The 22,374-nt window shown below is 37.9% G+C and overlaps 1 protein-coding gene across 1 annotated transcript in view; it reads right to left on the reverse strand.

Annotated features, from left to right (window-relative positions):
• Window positions 1–8,810: 8,810 nt before the first annotated feature.
• The window catches only part of CCDC102B (coiled-coil domain containing 102B), a 162,371-nt gene continuing 148,807 nt past the window's right edge, over window positions 8,811–22,374 (reverse strand). The window contains exon 6 of the mRNA XM_068397057.1: window positions 8,811–9,232. Within this exon, the coding sequence (XP_068253158.1) occupies window positions 9,143–9,232 (90 nt within the window). The 3' untranslated portion in view covers window positions 8,811–9,142. The remainder of the gene's footprint in view (window positions 9,233–22,374) is intronic.

A 22,374-nucleotide genomic window follows, 5' to 3' on the forward strand; every position in this document is an offset into this window, starting at 1 on the left:
GATTCTGTGTAAGCACTGCTCAGTAATAATGAAAACATCCCTGTATTATCAACACTGTTTGCAGCACAAACCCAAGATAGAGCCCCATACTAGCTACTGTGAAGAAAATTAACTCTGTCTCAGCCCAAAACCAGCCCACATTGGAAGTCAAGCCTGAAGAAATGGCAATTAAAGAGGACTTTGAGTTACACTGTGCATTACACTAAAGCAAAATAGAGTAATTTTTTTCCCTTTAGGATTATCGTGAAGAGAGTGATGCCTGTAACAGTAAAGGTTTTTTTTTAACATCGTAGTGACAGTAGTCTTTAGTCAGCCCTTACACCTTCCCCAATGTTCATGTTTAGAAACCAGCATACGTAGAGATATAGGAAAATGTAACTGGTTCAGGCAGAAGTTGATTTTTTTTTCTCTATCATCCTGAATTTTTCTCTCTCTTTCAGAGTCTAATACTCCATTTAAGAATTTGAAACATATTTCTTGCCATTTAATTGCAACATGCAAAGCCTTGCCAACTGTAATTATAAATTTATTTTTTACTTTTGAATAGTGTAGTACCTAGTGTTATGAACGAAAATATAGTTGTCTAGTATTACAGGTGGAACTGAGCTACAGAGTCACATAAATTTATTATTTGTTTCTAAAATTTGTTTTTCTAAAACAATATTGAAATATCTAGAATAAAAGCATGAATGCTGTTGACTTTAAACACAAAAGCTCTTTCTACAAGATTCAGATTATTTTGCAAATAAATACCTAATAATACAACACAGACGCAGAAAAAATTCACGTTCTAGAAAAAAACACATGGAAAAATCCATGAAAAACACATGACTTCCCTATCCCCTATGTGGACACAAAGGCAAACTACAATTCTAGGTTTTGAAGGATTGAATTTCATCTTACTGAGTCAATTGGGAGGACTGAAGCATGAAGTTCATGCTTCCGTATATGCAAACAAGGTGGATAAATGAAAGAATGGAAAGAAAATTCATAACTAAAATATATCTTTCTAGTGACTGTTTTGTCAGTGTTGTATCTGATTATCTTTGTATTTTTTTCCCTGAAAAGTCTAGGGTGATCTTTGACTAAAAAGGACTGTGAAAGTGGAGTCTCCTTAATAACATGTTTTTAGATTTATGGGCAGCATTTTCAGACTAAGATAAAGAACTACAAAGCAGTCACATTTATAGATTCTGGTTATATTTTTCAACCACATATATTTTTGAACAAATTTAAAATATTCAAGACTTCCAATAGCCATCCAACTTATAAGTTCCCTTTTTCCCTGAATCCATTTTAAGACTCTCATCCAACATATAGTTAAAAAATATTTTCTATTTTCCCTCTGATGTAGGTTGGAATGCATATTGATGCAAACTGTAGGAATTTCAGTAGCTTGAATCAATGAAAATAGAACATTTAATCCATTATCATTGAGGATCTTGGTGATTTTCAGCTTTTAGCTCTCAGCTACCTGGAACCTGCCAAGTTGTGTGTCTAGTCCTCATTCTCATTGAAGAGAGTCCTGTTTATGTTCCAAAGACACTCCTGCATTTTCTCATGCATTTTAACAACATTTTTTTTTGTTTTTAACACAAAATACACAAATGAAGAAAAGCAGCAATAGATTTACAGAGCTAACAAACAATAAAACATTCTTATTAACCTTTCTATGCTTCCAGCGTAACTTGTGCTTAATTTTTAAAAATGAATATAGAGGTGTATTCTGATAATGGTGAACAAACTATCAAACTTTGACCCTAGAAATTTAAAATGAGTTTAAAGATGAATACATCCATAACACTAAATCTCTTTCGTATTCAGTATTTTCTAAGTTAGTTCTACTGGTTAGAAATTATGTGATACAAGGTTTGAATAATGAGGTAAAGTAAATTCAGTATTGTGAACCACAATGCAGCAAAACCAAAAAGTTGACACTGTGTCTTTTGATGGAAGAATGTGCAAGTAATATCTAATATTTCTAAAAAAGAAGTTCCAGATATTAATTGCTGATGACAGGCTTCCTTGGGCTGGACAAAGTGCATCTTCTTGTAGAATTGATAAAACTACTGTGAGCGTCTTTGTACCTTGAAAATATTTTGAAATAAAACCTCTAAAATGAGATTTAAAAAAACAAAATCTACATTAAAAATTAAAGAAAAATTAAAAGCTAGAGATAAAAAATTTAAAAAGAAAACAGAACTGCATAACTTTATTACCTCCACGGTTACATAGAATATATCTAGAATTTTATAAGTTGATATTCTTGAGCTGCCTTGTACAGATAGAAAAGGATTCCAAAATTTGATTCATCAGAAATAAACCAAAACAGTTAAAACGTATACCAGTACATGGTACATAGATGAGCATAAAGGAGATAGTATGAGTTAATGTACACTAAAAAGTACAATTTTGTTACACACAGCAATGCTTTTTAACTTAACTGTGCAGGAAAACAATTCTTTGTAGAATTTTAAAATTTGTTAAAATCAATAGATAAAAATTTGATTGCAGAGATTGCAAGGTTGTTTTTTGATGAGCAAGGCAAAAACATGAGTAGAATAACTTTGTAGTGAGAAGTGAAAAGCTTGAAAAGCTGAAGTGCTCTATTTACATGGTAACAAGCTGAGAAAAAGATCAAAGGCAGAAAGTGACATAGAGGAGCAAGAGAAGCACAGCTTTTTCTGTGTTGTTAATCAAGTTGTGTCATTCTTGCACTCTTGACTTTTCTTGTTAATTAGTGTAATGAATGACAGTATTGGAAACAGCTTATTAACCATAGAGAAGTGTATCAATTTTGACCACTTTGGAACAGTTCACTGTACTCCAGCACAGCCAGGATTGTATTGGATAATTCATGTAGCCCAAAAAGAATTGATGCAATGGTTTACAAGAGATCACAACAATAGAATAATAGTAGCACAAATCTGTTTAATTAAGACTATGGAGTAACTCTAACTTATGTTTTAGCCACTGTTCAAATTACTCCAAAAAGAAATGTTTTACTATTAGAATGAAGACACTTGTATTCGGTTCATGTGACAAGGTTTTGATAATGGGAAGGGGGCTGCAGGGGTGGCTTCTGTGAGAAGACACCAGAAACTGTCTCCATGTCAGACAGAGCTGTTTCCAGATGGCTCCTAAATGGACCTGCCACTGGCCAAAGCCAAGCCCATCAGTGGCACTGGTGACTCCTCTGTGATAACATATTTAAGAAAGGGTGAAAATGATGCACAGCAGTGTCAGAGAGATGAGTGAGAAAAATGTGGGAGAAACAGCCCTGAAGACACCAAGGGCAGAGAAGAAGGAGGGGAAGAGGTGCTCCATGTGCTGGAGCAGAAGTTCCCCTGCAGTCCCTGGAGAGGACCATGGTGAAGCAGATATCCACACTGCAGCCCACGGAGGACCCCACACTGTAGCAGGTACACATGCCTTGAAGGAAGCTACAGCCCACAGAGAGCCCACGCAGGAGCAGGCTCCTGGTAGGAGCTCTGGCCCGTGGGGAATGCATGCTGGAGTAGTCTGTTCCTGAAGGACCATGCCCCATGGGAAGGACCTGTGTTGGAGCAGTTCGTGAAGGGCTGTATCCCATGAGAGGGACTGCATTCTGCAGCAGGGGAACAATGTGAGGAGGAAGGAGCGTAAAAGAGAAGAAGTTATGGATGAACTGCCACCCCCACACCCCTGTGCCACTTGAAGGGAGGAGGTAGAGGACTCAGTAGCAAAGGAGTGAAGTTGAGCCTGGGAAGAAGAGGAATGGGGAAAGTGTTTTTAGTTTTGTGTTTTATTTCTCACTATCCTACTCGGTTATTAATTGGCACTAAATTAAACTTCTCAATGTTGAATCTGTTTTGCCCATGACAGTAATTGGTAAGCAATCCCCCTGCCCTTACCTTGGTCCTTGAGCTCCTTCATCTTATTTTCTCCCCCTCTCCTGTAGAGAAGGGGGAGTGAGAGCAGCTTGGTGGGCACCTAGCAGCCAGCCATGGTTAACCCCCCACAACACTGCAAAAAGAGAATGTGATCAATGATTATTTGTACTTAATTACATGTTAGTTTTCATAAAGCATTTAAGTTGGAAGAAAAAATCACTGTTCCATTAAATGTAGTAAAAGCCTTTAAGCATCCTATTACATGCAATATGATTTTTAACAGTATTTCTGACAATATATAGTAAGAGTAAAATAAGGCGCAGAATTAGTGTACAGCAAGGAAAGAACAAAATATGTGATTAATCACATAAATTTGTAGTCCCATGTCAAAAAACTTTTGGGATTAATTTTTTTTTGTTGGTTTTAAAGGTGAATGTTTTAAGATGCATGTCTAAGATACATCAAAAGACATTAAAGATACTGTGTTTTTTCTTTTAAGGGCAAACACCTCAAAGTTTGAGATTCTTCCTTATTCTGATTTTTTTTCTTAGAGAATTACCATGGCACTAGCTAGTCTCCACAATATATTTTTTTTTCTCTTTTTTTTTTTCCAGAAACTTCCGTGATTTCCTTGAGCTCTAATCAATGCCAACCTGACATTAGGGAACAACTACTGTGGCCACAAAAAATGTGCTGCCATTTTAAAACTCTCAGAGCTACGCCTCTTAAATTCTGTTTGTGGTTACCAATAAAGCAGTGCTATGTGTAATGAGAAGCTATGTAGAACATTGGCTTTTGAATACATTTATATTTTTATTGATTATCTGACTGGAAGAAAAGTGCTCATTTATTAACAGAAATATAGTCTATTGTACGTGTACCATAGCATTTTGTTGAGTTAATGAGCAAATGAGTTAATGAGTTAGCAAATCCACTTTTATCTTCTGATGTGTTCACTGATTGACGGTATGCAAATACTTCTTCATTTTAGACTCTCTTACAAAGAAAAAACCTAAAGCTTAAATGATAAGTAGCATGGCTTTGTTTGTCCTTTTCTTACTTGCATCTTTTTCCTTTCAAATGTCAATAACCTTAAGAATTATTTTATCCAATTTTAGCATAAACAGTCATTCATGGCCCTTTTTTAATTACGATCAATTGGTTCCTGAAATGGCATTGCCTGGAAAATATTCAGTTCATGATTAAAGCAAGCAACTGAATCACATTTGCAGCCTAACACAATTATATTTGTAGAACATATTGAGAATATCCCTTATTTTTAGATAATTTTGATTTAAATTGTACAAAAATATGAATTTACCTTTTTTATTTCAGTTGAATAAAATTGCTTGTCTTCTTCCTGAAGTCATGTGATAGAAGGTCTGTAATTGTAAAAGGCATCCAAGAATCTTTGTAGTTCCTGAGAAATAATTGTTTACTGGCATATTTTTAATTTAGTATTGAAGCATTTTTTCCCCTTAAAGTGAGGAAAATAGACTCAAGTTACTCTGAGATAACTCATCAATCGTGGTAAGATTTAAACACTGAAGTCATAGAGACAGTAGGACTTGGGGAACAAAAAGGTAGAGATTTCAGTAGGAAAAAGTCACCAGTTTTAATTAAACTCTGATAGCTCCCACCCTACTGGAGGCAAAGCTCAGGACTGTTCATATGCTCTTCATTGTTATTCTCTACTGTTTAACAAGTGAACAGTGGCATAAGAACACTTTGTTTTGGCATGTATCTTGAAAAGCATTTACAAAAGTACTGTAGAGGGAGGTGAGACATCTCGGAAAAGTAGCACTTTATTTAGGAAGGAGGAAGTATAACACAGTGTTAACCACTGTTTCTCTATCAATGACTAGATGACTACTAGACCACATAAATCATTCTTTCCTATCCTTCTGCTTTTGTACCAATATGAAATAATATATATATTTATGGTATTAAACAAGGTTTAATGGAACTTGCCAGTTGTGAAAATTATTTGTAGGTCTTTCTATTACTGTGTTTATAATCAGTTTATAAAATTGATCCACATAAAACATCCATACTACTTATCATCTTAAAAAGGAAAACAAGAAAGACTATGTTTTGTGAAGTTTTTCAGAGGCAATGCACTTTTTTAGGTGCCAGAGATCTCATTCACTCTAAGAGATGAGGAAGAACACCTCAATGGTTTGCAACCAGATTTAGAGTTAAGATTTGTCCTGACTTTCACTTAGTGACCTTGAGCGAGTCATTCTTTTTCTGCACAGATCTGTGTTCACTGACCATGAGGAAAATGTGAAGAGAAATGGATAGTAATACTTGTATATAGTAAATATAGATGTATACTGAAGATCATGAGACATTCTAGTATTATGATGAAAAGGTCATAAATTAACATTTTCTGACATTCTCAGCTGCAGTCAGGGTAATCAAGTATCATCTTATTTTGGCTTACTTTCAAGTGACTAATTTATGGGCTTACTTATTCACAGAGACCTCTGAAGTTCTCTGTGTACATAGTTGCTGAAAAGAAGTATTTTATGTACTTAGTGGAAGTAGCTGAGTTTTCTCTTACTCAGGGAATAGGGAGAAATTATGAAAAAATGAAAACATCTTGTGTGATCTATCACAGTCAAGCATCAAAACTTAGATAGCACTACTAAGAAGGAGGTACTGGAAAGTAAAATAAGATCAATAAAGTGATTACAAAGAAGTATGTGGGATAAATGTGAATATTCACTGCCCCTTAAAAACTATAATTTCCTCATGAGAAAGCAAAGATACTGTACTGATATTCTGAAAAATAAATTTTAAAATGAGCATCATCTGATGATCTATTTATCGCCACCATGACCTTTGGACTAGCCAGGTGTATCACACCTTCAGGGTATTATAATACAGTAAACATGTACTAAAGGTTTGTATGGTAGAGCTAGACAAAGCAGCAGAAACTAGCTTCTAGCTGTTGATTTCCATGAATACCCATGTTACACTACCAAACTCTTAGCACAGAAATGTTCTCCAGCACCAGTTAAACGTTATTTGTTTTTCTTACATGTTTGTAGATACAGAGGGGGAAAGACAGAATCCTAGTTTCCCCAATAACTCATACAGTTATTCAACTTGATTTTTAGCCACAGGTGTTACTGTGGGCTGAAAAGAGACCCTGGAGCTTAAAGTGATTTTGCCTAATTGCTGAAACCCTAGGTCTTTATCTCTGAAAGACGCAGATTTCTAATGGCTTGTCAGAGAAAAAAAAAAAGGTCTTGTCTCTAAAGCTTACCTAAACGATACAAGCTTCTATCAGTAAGCTGCTGTGTGGCATTACTGTACTTTCAAGTGTTTCAGTGTAACTGTAGAAGTACATTTGGCTGTTACAGCATTTGAAAATCAATAGTTATGCACTTCATTTCTATTGTGCACATTGACATTTTCAATATGGCTATGTTGCACACTGGAGTGCCATGAAGACGCTGGCATAGAAAAAGCAGATTGAGTTTTAGAGAAAGTCAACATGTCATTTTACAATGCGTGGAACAAGGCCAGGGTTCTTTTGTTTAATGTAAAACATTGAACCAGTAAGCTAAGAAAGGAAGGAAGTTTGGAGAAGAGCAGTAACTATTACAAATCTTATTTTCAATTCCTGTAAGTTTAAAATGTTTAAAATTAATTTAAAAATAAATTGTCTCACAGTATGTCTGTACCTAGTTGATGAACTTGTGTATCAGCTACTGACAACAGAGAAAGACAGCATCCCTTCATCATGCATATCTTAGTGTATCCTGAGAAGTAATGGCTGGGTTTAGGTCACCATTTGTAAACAAGAAAGAAAGTTCAGAACGTTAGAAGGCAGTCAAAAAAACAGATCCTTCTATTTGAGCATCCCATCTCCAGCACTGGCCAAAAGCTGGTGCTCAGGGAGGGCCATAAGAACAAGTAGAGCCTGCCGGCTGATCCCATCCTTCAACCATTTGCAGCTCAGGGAATTCCTGGACAAAATGTGATTCCTATGTAATTAATAATCTTTAATGTTTTGCATTCACAAACTTGACCAACTTGCACTTGAATCTAAGCAAATTTTAACCATACACACCCTCTCTTCACAAAGCTTTCTACATTTCATTTACCAGTTGTGGAAATAATTGTTTCTTTTTGTATGATCTTAGGTAAATTACAAGAGAAAGCAAGAAGACATGACACAATCTCTGAAGCAGGCTTAGAAGAAGGTGAAATATGTTAGTGGCAGGAGAAATATTGTTGGATTTAAATATAACTAGAATTCCCTTACAAGTTTTCAGTTTATAGGGATATAAGGTATGAAACAAACATATTGCTGAGCAATGAAAACAAATTCACGGAATATTTGTGAAAAGCATCTACATATACTCATTAACAACTCTATATGACAATAAGCAACCCAGTATGATTTGTGTCTGGCTTGATGGGTGAAAGTTGCTGTTGTTTTTATAATGCATAAATTTTCCAAAATTCTCAAAATTTTCTTTTGCAGTTAATCTTAATATATTCATGTTACTTCCTGTGTGATATTTACAATTTTTATGTGGACAATTAATAAACTCAAATTTAAATAAAAATGTGATATATACATTAAGATAAATTTGACATGCATCATTTTTATGTATTTGTGTTATGTGATGAGTATAAGAAACACAAAAAGAAAGGGTACTTCTTTAATCTCAATGTATAAGTGATAATATTTGGGTAGTTTAATAATAAAGGAAATTTTATTCTTTAAATATTATTTTTTTTAATGAAAGGAAGGTGTAACATGCATGTCACTCTAGTAGAACTGGGGAACCTGAGAAACAGAGGTATTTGCCCATTACTGTATGAAAAAACAAGACAGGATCAAAGCAAGAACAAACCATTGACTTCCATTTCATACTCACTGTCTTCCCAGGACTGAATATGAACCTCTCTCCTACTCCATGCACATTTCCCAAGGTAAATTATGGGCCATGTTAATTAAAGTCCACCTTTTGCTTTCGAAGAGATCAATGAAGACAACTAGAAAGGAAGGACAGACAACTGCAAACAAAAATTCTAAGTTTGTCCACACTGACACTAGTATATTTTCCTTGATTCTGATTGAAAAATCTGGAATACATAGAAACAATGCATACAGTGTTCCTATATATGTCTGGGATGCACTTCAGTGAAATTTTCCTGTAAGTCTTTATGAAGAGTTTAAGTTCTTTGTCCCTCCTCTTTACTGTTAGCCTTGTTGCTGCAGGGCTGTTTGATGATGTCCTGCATTTTCACTCACTGTCTTGGTAGAATCTCCAGCAACATACAAGGAACTTCGTTTGGTCCCAAATCCTGAGTTCACTTTCTTCTGTCCCTTTACTCTGAAATGAAATTTTAAAAAAAAGTGTAACCACAACACTAAGCAGAAAGCCAATTTGAGTTTAAAACAATTGCAGAGCAAATTTCTTCTAAGAAAAAAGTCTCAGTAGGAGACAGTAGAATTTATGTAAGACAATCTTTCAGTATTGTTAACTCTGTAGTACACATTGGATACCTTTTCAACTGATTCCTTCATAAAGAAGAAAAAAGTACAGGGTTTCAGAGCAATTACTTGGCATTGTCTTTCACAGTGAAAAGCAGGCTACACTTGCTTGCTTCACTTTTGATGACTAGGAGCCATTATTTATTGATTGACCGTTCTGAATTGTGGTACTACTGCTATTCAAGATATATTTAAAGTACTTACACATAACTCTTGAGTCTTTTTTTATTGGAAGAAGGGAAAGTGGAGAACAGTGAAAAAAAAATCAAAGATATATCCAACCCCTCATTTGACAGAATTCTAGCCACTAGTCAAGCATAAAAGTCTTCAAATTACATTAATGGCAATAGAGAGAGATTATTTATAAAAACATAATCATCACAAAGATTATCATTAAACCATAATAATGCTAAAAGTATATATTAGTTTTTATAAAACTTGGTTTGATAAATCACATTTTCAATAACAATGTGCAGCAGAACAAAAACATCCATTCAAGCTGGGCACCAGAAACAGACTATTATGATCTCCAGAATTCAGAGCACAGTGAACAGACAGTAGTCCTGCACAGAACACCGGTTTATCAAGATTTATGAGCTCGAGTACTGCCCAAAGGGTACACTACAAACTGATCCAAGAGGATGGCACATAAGAGTGAATAAATCCTGGTGAATCTAAACTGTTTCTGTGTATTACTAGTTTTTATCTTAAAAATGGTTAATTGAAAATTTCCTGTGCTTTGATCTTAGGGGCATACATCTCCAATTCTCTCCATGTCATCTTTGCACTTTCATTGAAATACTATCGCAAGCCATAGTGTAATTCCTGTGTTTCTTGTCTTTTTCAGATATCTTGAACAGGTTTTCAGAAAAGGGGATTCACAAACCCCTTGGTTTAGTCTTGACTCTGGGAATCTAAAACTCTTGTGAACCATGTCTGAACAACATGTCAAGGAACCTGAGAGTTTTTAGCAAACTGTGGAACACAGTGGTCCCTAGTGACTTCTTTGTAGCTGTAACCCAATTCCTGGCAGTGTGAATGAGTCAGTCATGCCATTATGCATACACATCTTATATGTGTATCTATCATATGCTTATTATATTTTGACATCACATGTCAAAATCACTCTGGGTTAAGTAAGTTGCCAAAGTGTAAAATCCTTTGAGCTAGCACAGCAATGCGATTCCTTACAGAGTCATAGACCCCATGATGCTCCTGTCTGCCAATGGGCATGCTCACTAATCATTCCAGATAAAGCCTGATTGCCAGGCCCTACATCAGTAAGAATCAATAAGTTGGCAAATTCTTCACTCTGCTACACAAGACGAGGCTGATCAGAAATTTAGTTGTCATTATTGAATTCCACTGGAATTTTTTTGAAACAGATGGCTGTTTCCTTTTTAATTACTTTAATTTAATGATTTCCAATAACTTCACCTTATTAAAAATCCTAAATAAGTTCTATTAACAACTCTTTGCTATTAAAATACTCGTGTGAATATTAGTACAATGTCACTCATGCTTCTTTACTTTTCCACTCATTTTGATAATCTAAAAAAATATCACAGAATCACGGAATCACAGAATCACAGAATCACAGAATCACAGAATGTTAGTGATTGGAAGGGACCTCGAAAGATCATCTAGTCCAATCCCCCTGCTGGAGCAGGATTGCCTAGATCATATCACACAGGAATGCGTCCAGGCGGGTTTTGAATGTCTCCAGAGAAGGAGACTCCACAACCTCTCTGGGCAGCCTGTTCCAGTGTTCGGTCGCCCTCACCGTAAAGAAGTTTTTCCTCATATTTATGTGGAACCTCGTGTGTTCCAGCTTGCACCCATTGCCCCTTGTCCTGTCAAGGGATGTCACTGAGAAGAGCCTGGCTCCATCCTCATGACACTTGCCCTTTACATATTTATAAACATTAATGAGGTCACCCCTCAGTCTCCTCTTCTCTAAGCTAAAGAGACCCAGCTCCCTCAGCCTCTCCTCATAAGGGAGATGTTCCACTCCCTTAATCATCTTCGTGGCTCTGCGCTGGACTCTCTCTAGCAGTTCCCTGTCCTTCTTGAACTGAGGGGCCCAGAACTGGACACAATATTCCAGATGCGGCCTCACCAGGGCAGAGTAGAGGGGGAGGAGAACCTCTCTTGACCTGCTAACCACACCCCTTCTAATACACCCCAGGATGCCATTGGCCTTCTTGGCCACAAGGGCACACTGCTGGCTCATGGTCATCCTGCGGTCCACTAGGACCCCCAGGTCCCTTTCCCCTACGCTGGTCTCCAACAGGTCTGTCCCCAACTTGTACTCATACATGGAGTTGTTCTTGCCCAGATGCAGGACTCTACACTTGCCCTTGTTATATTTCATTAAATTTCTCCCCGCCCAACTCTCCAGCCTGTCCAGGTCTCTCTGAATGGCTGCACAGCCTTCCGGTGTGTCAGCCACTCCTCCCAGTTTGGTGTCATCAGAGAACTTGCTGACAGCGCACTCTATTCCCTCATCCAAGTCATTAATGAATATATTGAATAGAACTGGTCCCAGTACTGACCCTTGAGGGACTCCGCTAGACACAGGCCTCCCACTGGACTCTGTCCCATTGACCACCACTCTTTGGCTTCTTTCCTTCAGCCAGTTCACAATCCACCTCACTACCCGATCATCCAGACCACACTTCCTCAGTTTAGCTGCGAGGATGCTGTGGGAGACCGTGTCAAACGCTTTACTGAAATCGAGATGGACCACATCCACAGCTTTACCATCATCTATCCACCGGGTTATGTCCTCATAAAAGGCTATCAAGTTGGTTAAGCATGACTTCCCCTTGGTGAAGCCATGTTGACTGCCCCTAATGATCCCCCTATCCTTGATGTGCCTAGAGACAGCACCAAGAACAAGTTGTTCCATCACCTTTCCAGGGATGGAGGTGAGGCTGACTGGTCTATAGTTACCCGGGTCCTCCTTCTTGCCCTTTTTGAAGACTGGAGTGACATTCGCTTTCCTCCAGTCCTCAGGCACCTCTCCCGTTGCCCACGACTTAGCAAAGATGATGGAGAGTGGCCTAGCAATGACTTCCGCCAGCTCCCTCAGCACCCGCGGATGCATCCCATCAGGGCCCATGAATTTATGGATGTCCAGGTTGCTTAATTGGTCCCTGACCCAGCCCTCATCTACCAAGACAGATTCCTCCTCTATCCTGACTTCTTCTGGGGCCTCAGGGGTCCGGGGCTCCTCAGGACAGCCTCCAGCAGTATAGACAGAGGCAAAGAAGGCATTCAGTACCTCTGCCTTCTTTTTATCCTCTGTCTCCAGGGCCCCCACCTCATTCAGCAGTGGGCCTACATTGCCTCTAGTGTTGGCTTTACCTGCAATGTATTTGAAGAAGCCCTTTCTGTTGTCCTTGACCTCTCTTGCAAGGTTTAATTCCAAGGAGGCCTTAGCTTTCCTAGTTGCCTCCCTACATCCTCTGACAACAGACTTCTATTCCTCCCAAGTGGCCAGCCCCTCCTTCCATGATCTGTACACCCTCTTCTTCCACTTGAGTTTGCCCAGCAGTTCCCTGTTTAACCATGCAGGTCTCCTGCTACCCTTCCTTGACTTCCTACCTGCTGGGATGCTCTGATCTTGAGCTCGGAAGAAGCAGTCCTTGAATGCTAACCAACTATCTTGGGCCCCCTTACCTTCTAGTACCCTGTCCCATGGGATTTCCCCTAGCAATTGCTTGAAAAGGCCAAAGTTGGCCCTCCTGAAGTCCAGGGTTGTGATTCTGCTAGCTATTCTGTTCCTGCCACATGAGATCCTGAACTCTACCATCTCATGGTCACTACAACCAAGGCTGCCCTCAACCTTCACCGCTTCAACCAGACCCTCCTTGTTAGTGAGGATAAGATCCAGCAGCGCTCCTCTCCTAGTTGGCTCATCCACCATTTGCATCAGAAAGTTATCATCAATGCACTGGAGGAACCTCCTGGACTGAGGATGGCTGGCTGAGTAGGCCTCCCAGCAAATATCAAGGTAGTTGAAATCCCCCATGACAACCAGGCCCTGTAATTGTGAGACTGCTCTCAGCTGCCTGTAGAAGGCCTCATCACCCTCCTCATCCTGATCCGGTGGCCTGTAATAGACACCCACAACAGTATCACCCCTGCCAGCCTGCCCCTTAATTCGCACCCACAAACTCTCAACTCGCTCCTGATCCGCCCCTGGACAGAACTCAATACATTCTAGTTGCTCACTCACATAAAGAGCAACTCCACCACCTCTCCTTAGTGGCCTGTCTTTCCTGAACAGGACATAGCCATCCATGACCACATTCCAGTCATGCGAGGCGTCCCACCAAGTCTCTGTAATTGCCACTAGATCATACCCCCCCGACTGAACACGGATTTCTAACTCCTCCTGTTTATTCCCCATGCTGCGCGCATTGGTGTACAGGCATTTCAGGGAGCGAGCTGAGAACACCGATGAATATAAACTGAAAAAAAAATCCCTAAAACTAGCACCTAAAAGAGTTTGAAATTAAATTTAAAGAAACTAAAAATATCTGAAAAATATTAGCCATAACTCATGGGTATGGGCTTAAATTACCTCTTGTTCCCCTGAGAATACACATAGTACATTTTCAAGACAGATCAAGTTACCAGTTTTTAAAATATTTCTTACTTAAACATTTTAGAAACACTTAATTTCTATATGTCATGTTAGTCTATCTAACATCTATAAACCAGTAAGAAAGTTTCATTCTGACTTCTATTTCATAATCAAATTAATGCGGTTACACATATCATGAGCTACTACTAAAAACAGTACCTGAATACATAGAGTAGTAAGCATTGAATGTTTATACAAAAGCATGCACACTTGCCAGAAATCACTAGCACATAGACAATCTTATTTAAAAGACTAGTCCCAATCTGTAATGAATCATGAAACTTAAGAATACCTATTGACAAGCTAATGTACAACAACTTCCTTTCCTTTGCACTCTGATTTACTACAGTCTTCAAACACCTCCTGTAAGAACCCTTGAGATCACTGCTTCATGTAAGGGGATTTTTTTGCCAAGGTATCTAGAGTATGTTATAGATATGTCAAAAGGGTTTGGCTCAATTGCTTTTCTCTGTTTACAAGATATAATTCCTCTGAGTAGCTCTACACATTTGTGAGTACAATGTGTGTATATCATGTGACGGCAATAATGAACAGCTTATTTAAATTTGAACATTTATGGAGTTTGTGCCATAAAAAACTAGAGAAATCTTCCCCATTGGTAGTCTGCACCAGTCATCCTTGACAACACCTGGCATCCAGGAAGGGTTGGGGCAAGAAGTTGTTCTGTTGTGTCCCTCAGCCACATGGTGGAAGGGCACTAGGAGCCGGGTGAAATGGCAACCATGTCTGGTTCCAATTGGAGCATGCTGAGGAACCAGGGCAGGCAGGGAAGCAGCCGATTGCATGAATGCCCATCCTGGTCATGCGAAGCAGCTCTGCAGCTGCTGCTGTTGCTTTGGTATTCTGTTGGGCCAACAATGAGAGTGAGTCAAAACCCCTCTGTATGTGGAAGGACTACACAACTGTGTTCCAAATTATTGCCAGACAGGCACTAATACTGTGGAAAGCCTAATAATAAGAGTAATATGCAACTGCTCTAGAAAAAAAAAATTGGGGTACAAATCAATAAGCAAAATAAAATACATAGGTTTTGAACCCCAGATAAATGAGCAAAACATTTTAAAGCTCCTTTTCCTGACAGCAGACAAATAGAAAATGCTATCAAAGTCAGCTAACAAAATCATGAAAATACACAGGCATATAAAAAGGCAGCATACCATATGTCCACCAGTATCTAGTACAACAGGAACATTAAGAAAGCCATTAAGATAGTGTCCCCATTGTGCCCAGGTATACAATAACATATGGCACATTTCGTGCTTCACTGTGCATTTCCTTGCTTTTGCTGTTTAGCATCACTAATTTAGAGCTCAATTACTATAGTTTGTGTGCGCATTTCTCTGCAGAATATTTTAAAAAGCTTTTGTTGCTGCTTAAAATTAATCTTTCCTTAGTGCAAGTGCACAATAAATATTAACGTAAAGTAGGATTTTTTCTAAATGTTAATTAAACGGAAGAGATAGATAGAATTATAATAACATAGCTACACACGATACTTAAATTATTGTTGTCTTCTTATTTAAATCCTCACACTATTTACTGTAATGATACTACAGAGTGACATTACAAGGTTGTTGTTGGTTTTAATCAATGAAAACTTCCGAAAGACAGATGTGAGTATCTCTCAGGAGGGTAGATTAGAGGCAAAATATTAAGTAACTAATGTAGCAGTGTTAAAGAAAATACAAGAAGAAATATAAAGCTACTATGTATTGGTAAATGTCTGCCTGTACATGTGGAATAGAGAGGGAAACCAGAATGCCTGAAAGATTTTTCTCCTTCATGGATATTTATTCTTGAAAACCTAAAGAACATTAAGCAATCTTAGGATTCCCAAAACCAAGATGCAAATTATTTGTGAGACACATTGTCTCTCTCTTTGGTATTTACAGATTCTGCATGCCTCCTAGAAGATCTGAACTCTCCCACACTAGCTCAATCCTACCAAGTTTCCGATTTGATTTCAGAACTCTTTATGGAAAAAAAAATCATTCTCTTCTCAAAAGAATATAGTTAATTATCCTATCTGCCTTTCTAAAAGACTCATATACTGTTTCATGAGTTTGAAACAGAAAATGAAATTTCAGTTCTTCTAGTCCTACAGAGAAAAAAATATCAATAATATATACATTCTTTTTCTTCCTTTTTTAGGAAGTGTGATTTGCATGGAAGGCTTTCTGTGGGCATTTTTTTAAATAGCTGAAAAAAGGATAAGAAAGCATGCTTGGCGCAAGCTCTTTTCTCATTCCTTTTTAATACATTAAGATTCACTTTCTACAGTAATATTTTCACCTACATAATCTCCAGGCCAATAAAAAGCATGATCATTTCCCTTCCCAGTAATTACATAGTTGCCAGTTTCAATTTAGTTCCATTTACCCTTTCAGAATTCTTAACTTTTAACAGTTGCTCAATATGCATCTTCATTACTTTCCTCTTACTTCGTCCAGGTATGAAAGGTATTCAACTCTGCAGGAGACATTAACTTCCGCCCCCACTCCCCTTTTCCACTTCCTGTTCTCCATCCAAATTTGTCTTGAAACTACTTGGGCTAAGTATCTTCAGAATCATGTGAGGTAGGTTCTTTGTTATGTACTGTTTGCTCACACTGGAAACACTACACTACACTAATTAAACTGAAAATGAAGTTCTCTTCAAAATAAGGAAAAAACCATGTACACTCAACAAAATAAAGCATTTAATTCCTGAAAAAAACTACTTACTATACTGCAATATCATTCAATACTATGCCTCTTAGAGGCACTACTTTTTGAAGCTGCTTTATAGTCATTGAATGAAAATTATATGAGAGTTCTGGGAAGCACCGAAGAGTTCTGCCATACACCGTGTTCTGCCTTGGACTATTGCCCAAAACTCTGTTCATCTTTGACAGTATTAAAATCTGATATCTCTTGAACCAGCTGGAGTAGAAACAAATACCGTGCATCACTGCAGTGCTGTGATTATGAGCTTTGCAACAGTGAAAGCATTTATTTTAAAACTTGTAAGGCTGAGAGATAGAATGTGAACATGCACATTACAATTACTTATTCTGCTTCCTTCCATTCCTCACAGTTTCAAATTCTGACATGATACTGGCTGCTATCTCACAGACTGTTAAAGATAGCATGCAGCTAGAAAATTATCTAACTGCAAGTTTGGACAACAGCTTTCAAACATCACAAAGCACTAATCTTTAGCTCTGTGGTTTGTAAGGTTTTGACTGCTGAAATCATGTGGGAGTTGAAGTGAAAAGCAAAAAATGGTGATAATAATCTGGTGATGTGAAGGTTTCATTATCTTAGGACCTACCATGTCTGATAAAATAGTACAAGTGCTCTCAGGACCAGTAAAATTATCTGAAGTACGCAAACAGCAAGGGGAAAGCGCTGATCACTAAATGGCAGTGAAGCAGACAACGACAAAAGCAGACAAAGAATAAAGCAGTTAAAGACAAGAGGTAAAACACAATTAGACAAGAGATAGAGCACTCTTTTCCTTTTTTTTCCTTGTCCATTTTTTTGTAACAATATTTTATTTATTTACCAATGTGTTAGAATAACAAATTGATATTTGCCCAATACAATTCATAGTTTTGATTTTATATTGGAAAAAAAAATAATGTGTATTTTCTGAATGTTTTGGTAAGAAAAAAAGCCTGAAGTTTTCCACATCTCAAGTACATTCATAATGTACTTAATTCTCAATACAGTTCAGAACAAGTTGACCTATTATCTACAAAGTCCTTTGAAAAATCTAATTTTAGTGTTGCTGATTGTGACAGTGCCATGACATGAACTGGCTGTGTTTCTACCATTTATTTTTCTAGTATTTTTCCAGCATCTAGAACCATTGTATCAGGAATGGCTGAGGATACATTACTGCTTAGTACTTTCAGGATGCTCCTGTTGACCTGTTGCTCAGCAATTCAGATAATCCCTTTTGGAACCACCCTGAGTAATCTCTTAAAGCAGATTCACAGCAATGAAGCCCTCGATAATTTTTGTGGCCCCTTGTAGACTCCCTCCAGTATGTCCATGTCTTTCTTATACTGGGGGGTCCAGAATGGAACACTGCACTCTTGATGTGGTCTCACTAGTGCTGAGTAGAGGGAGCCACCTCATTCCACTTGCTGGCAATGCTTATCCTAATGTTATTGGCCTTCATTGCCATGACAGTGAACTGCTGATTCATGGTCAGCTTGTTGTACAACAAAACCCCCAGTTCCCTTCTGCAAAGCTGCTTTCCAGCCAGTCAGCCACAAGTCTGCCCTAATGCAAGGGATTGTTCCTACCCAAGTGCAGGATTTGGCATTTCCATTTGAACTTTATGAGGTACCTGTCTGCCCATTTCTGCATCTTCTTGAGGTGCCTCTGAACGATAGCACAACCACCAGGTCTATTAATGACTCTTCCTTGTTTTGTATAATCTTCAAGCTTGCTGAGTGTGCACTTTGTCCCATAATCCAGATGATTAATGAAGTTAAACAGTTCTATCCCCAGTACTGACCCCTGGAGTACACCACTAGTGACTGCCCTCCAGCTGGACTTATATCACTAACCACAAATCTTGTAGTCCAGCAGTTCAGCTAATTTTCAGTCCACCTCACTGTTCATTTATTTAGTCAGTGCTTCTTCAGATTGTCTATGAGTATGTCATGCGAGACAGCACTGAAAGTATTGCTAATGTCAAGATAAACGACATTCATTGCTCTCCCATCATCCACAAAGTTAGACATTTCATTGTAGAATGCTATCAGTTTGATCAGGCACAATTTCCTCTTTATTGTCCTCAATATGATTGGAAATGGTTCCCAGGATTAGCTGTTCCATTACTTTCCTGGGGACCGAGGTGAGGCTGACTGGTCTGTGGTTTCCCATATCCAGCTTCTGTCCCTTTCTATGCAAAAGGCTGTACAGACTGCTGCACTTATTTGCTGCCTCTGTTATTCGTGCTCTCCTCCTGGCTTCAGTGATACCTAGTTCTCATATTTGGTCAACAACAGTGCCATTCTCAGCTTATCCACTACCCTCATGATTCTGTAAATCTCATTCATATCTCTCTCAGCTCTCTTCACTTCAATTGAAAGAATCCAAGACTTTCCTTGAAAAGCAACCTATCCATCTATTTGACCCATTAGGAAGCTGAAGCATACACAGCTGTGGTTTTATTGCATATTTAAGCTCAAAAGTAAAAAAAAAAAAGGCATGTATGTATTAAGATGGAATATTAGCAGCTCAAATTATATGTAATTGAGGTTAATTTCACATCCTCTGCAATTTTATTTAGAACTTTCAGTGAAAGAAAAGGCATTATATCTTGAACATTCTTGCTTTCAGTACAAATATGGAAATCTTGCATTTTCTCTTTTTTGTCTGGATATATTAATTTTATTTATTTATTGAGATTCTCTTTCTGGCTGTTGCTTTGCAATTCCTTAGTTTTTCATATCTCTAAATCTTTTGCTACTTCCGAAGTTTGAATCTGTCACACTATTCTTTAGATGCCTGAAACCCTCCACTTTTCAAGAATATTGTTGCAATTAAAAAAAAAAAAAAGAGATTTTTTTCTTTCTATTTATGGCATCAAAAATTAATAGAATATTGGACTGACATGTTATGAAGCTCTTCGTGACCAGAAACAGAATCCAGCTTTTTGTTATGTTGTTAAACCAGGCGTAACTGATTCAATATATTCCCTTTATTTCCTGAAAATGATGAATCACAGCAGGTGATTTAGAGTGAACATCATTGTGCTGAGATCAGAAATAACAAGGAAGTTGAGAAAATCCTCTGTGTGGTAGATGTTCTTAGATTTTAGGAACTTTTATAGGATTTTATAGAAGATAGATAGATACAGAATCCATATGATTGTTAGAAAGTAAATGACACTGCCATAGAGCATGTAGAAGTCAGAGGCACATACATTATCTTGCCAAATTTAAGAAAACACAAAAAAGAAACCAAAAAGCTATTCTTTTCATCATATGGTTCTGAACTCTGTTCATATATTGTGTTGTAGGTGTTGGATTTGGTCAATTTTGTGCCAGTACAATTCCATTAACTTTATAAACTGATGCAAGAAGAGTATTAGAAATATTCACTGTCAGATTCTAATAATGAATAGCCATGTCAATTTGGTAAAGTAAGCACCTCCCCTCTTTCAAGTTATATTAGATAGAAAATTGAGGGTAATATAATGATATATTAAAGTATAGATAGCTGTTTGTTTACAAGTACATGTATGTGTATGAGTTAGGTTACCTCTGAATAAGAAGACATAGCATTTAATTATTCCTAAACTTGGTGTGGGAAATAATTTTTTCCCCTGAAAATTGTGAAAGAAGCATCACCGACAGCTCCACGCTGATGTATCTTTAATATTCACTGAGTTATTTTCACAAAACTAACACAAATTCAGAGCATACCTAAATCAATTCCATGGAAGAACTTTTTTAGTGTTAGTAAGAATTTGTAAGTTTTCTTAAGTCTTCCCTTGAGAAGACTTCCCTTCTAAGTTATAACTTAGAAATTTATAAACAATATACAAATAATATTAATAATCTTAGATCAACTTTGACTTTATAGTCTTTCAGCTTGGCACAACTGCCACTTGGGAATTTTTATGACAAGTGCCACTATACTATGAAGGGAAAGAAGTTCCTTAGTGGCAGTGTCATCTTCAGAATGAAGCACTGAAAGACTCTCCAAGAGTAATACACTTACATTCTCCAGGTCTGAGATGCTGTTTGGCTTAAAAGATCTTAAGTCCAGGGGAAGAATATATGCTCAAAACACCCTCCCCCCAACAGACTTCTTAGATTTGAACTAAGAATTACAAGAACCTTTGAATGTTACATCTTCTCTTTTCTACTAATTTTCTAAATTTTGGAACATATATCAGCTGAAGCATGAAAATGAAAAAGTAACTTTGACAAATACTTTACAGGTAATAGTTGTGAGATACTGAAATGTAAAGCGATTGTCTCAAAGTTTGCTTGTGAGAGCTAGCTTGACAAATAAGATGGTGGATGCAGCACACCATTCTTCTGCTTATCGGTTACCAACTCTCATCTGGGTTGAGCGAGCAGCCCACCAAGAACATCCTGTTTACTGTAGCAAAGGCTGAGTCATAAGCAAGACCTAAGGTGTGTGAACAGTGCATGGGATGTATTCGCATGTGCTGAACTGTAATCGCACAAAGAACAGATATTGACATCCACCATTGCCAAGACGATAAGACCCACTTATACGATATAAAGAAGATCACCCCTGAGATACAGTGCCGGATCACCACCAGAAGACCGAACACCGAAGACAAACAGAGGACCTGAGGGACGCCGCTGGATCCTGGGTGGTGACTATCCTATCCTTGCTATACTGTCTGTAATCTCAGCCTATTTTTCCTTCTGTCTCTTAGTTTCTTATCTGTGTCTTTCCTTCTCTTTCACAAAATATCATTATCTGTTTATAGAATATCGTTATCCAAGTAAACATAGCCAACTGTGAATCAATACCGTGCCTCGTTTGTGCTTTGTCTTTGTCTCAAGGATCAACTAAGAATCTTTCATAGGGGAGGGGAACCCCTGCTCCCGAGGGCACCTGGAGTGTTGGGGGTGGGAAATTATTTTTAGGGGGCTCTAACCCATACGGGTGGGGCTGGCCGTGGAGTTTTCAGGGGGCTCCGACCCATGCTGGCTAGGCGGGGCTGAGTGAGGAGGGCTGCGATCTGATCAATCGTAGCTGGTGAACCCCCCTCCAGGGGAACCATACCGGTTCCTGACAAGAGTAAAAAAGCACAAGTTTATAAGCAGCACAAATACTGACAGGTCCATGAATATCCTCCTTGCTTCTGTTCATTTTTTGCAGGTCTGTGTAGGGCACACCACAATGGATACAGAAAAAATACATCTCTATTTTTCCATCTAGAAAGGTAGAAGAAAAAAGTGCAGTATTTGTATTTGGAAATAAGCTCAAGAAACAATTGTGCACAATATCATTCAGGATCTCTAAAGCATAGAGATGAATTATAGTTGCTCACAGTGATATGGAAAAGAGTTACTCGTTGCCTGCTTCTAAGCTGTGTTTCAAAAAAAAAAAAAGCACAACATAGCTCCTCTGGCACAAATTTTGCAATATTGCTTCTCTAGCTCTACACATTCCCATCATCCCATCAGAAGATACTTCATTTTTCTTATCTTACCAAATAAGCTTTAGCTGCAAGCTTCCTTCTTAAAAGGGGTCATGACACTAGAATGTGGAAGTAGATCTTCTAGGTACTTACAAAAATAATTAATCATTCAAATG

Source organism: Nyctibius grandis, chromosome 3 (genome assembly GCF_013368605.1).
Source record: "Nyctibius grandis isolate bNycGra1 chromosome 3, bNycGra1.pri, whole genome shotgun sequence".
NCBI lineage: Eukaryota > Metazoa > Chordata > Aves > Nyctibiiformes > Nyctibiidae > Nyctibius > Nyctibius grandis.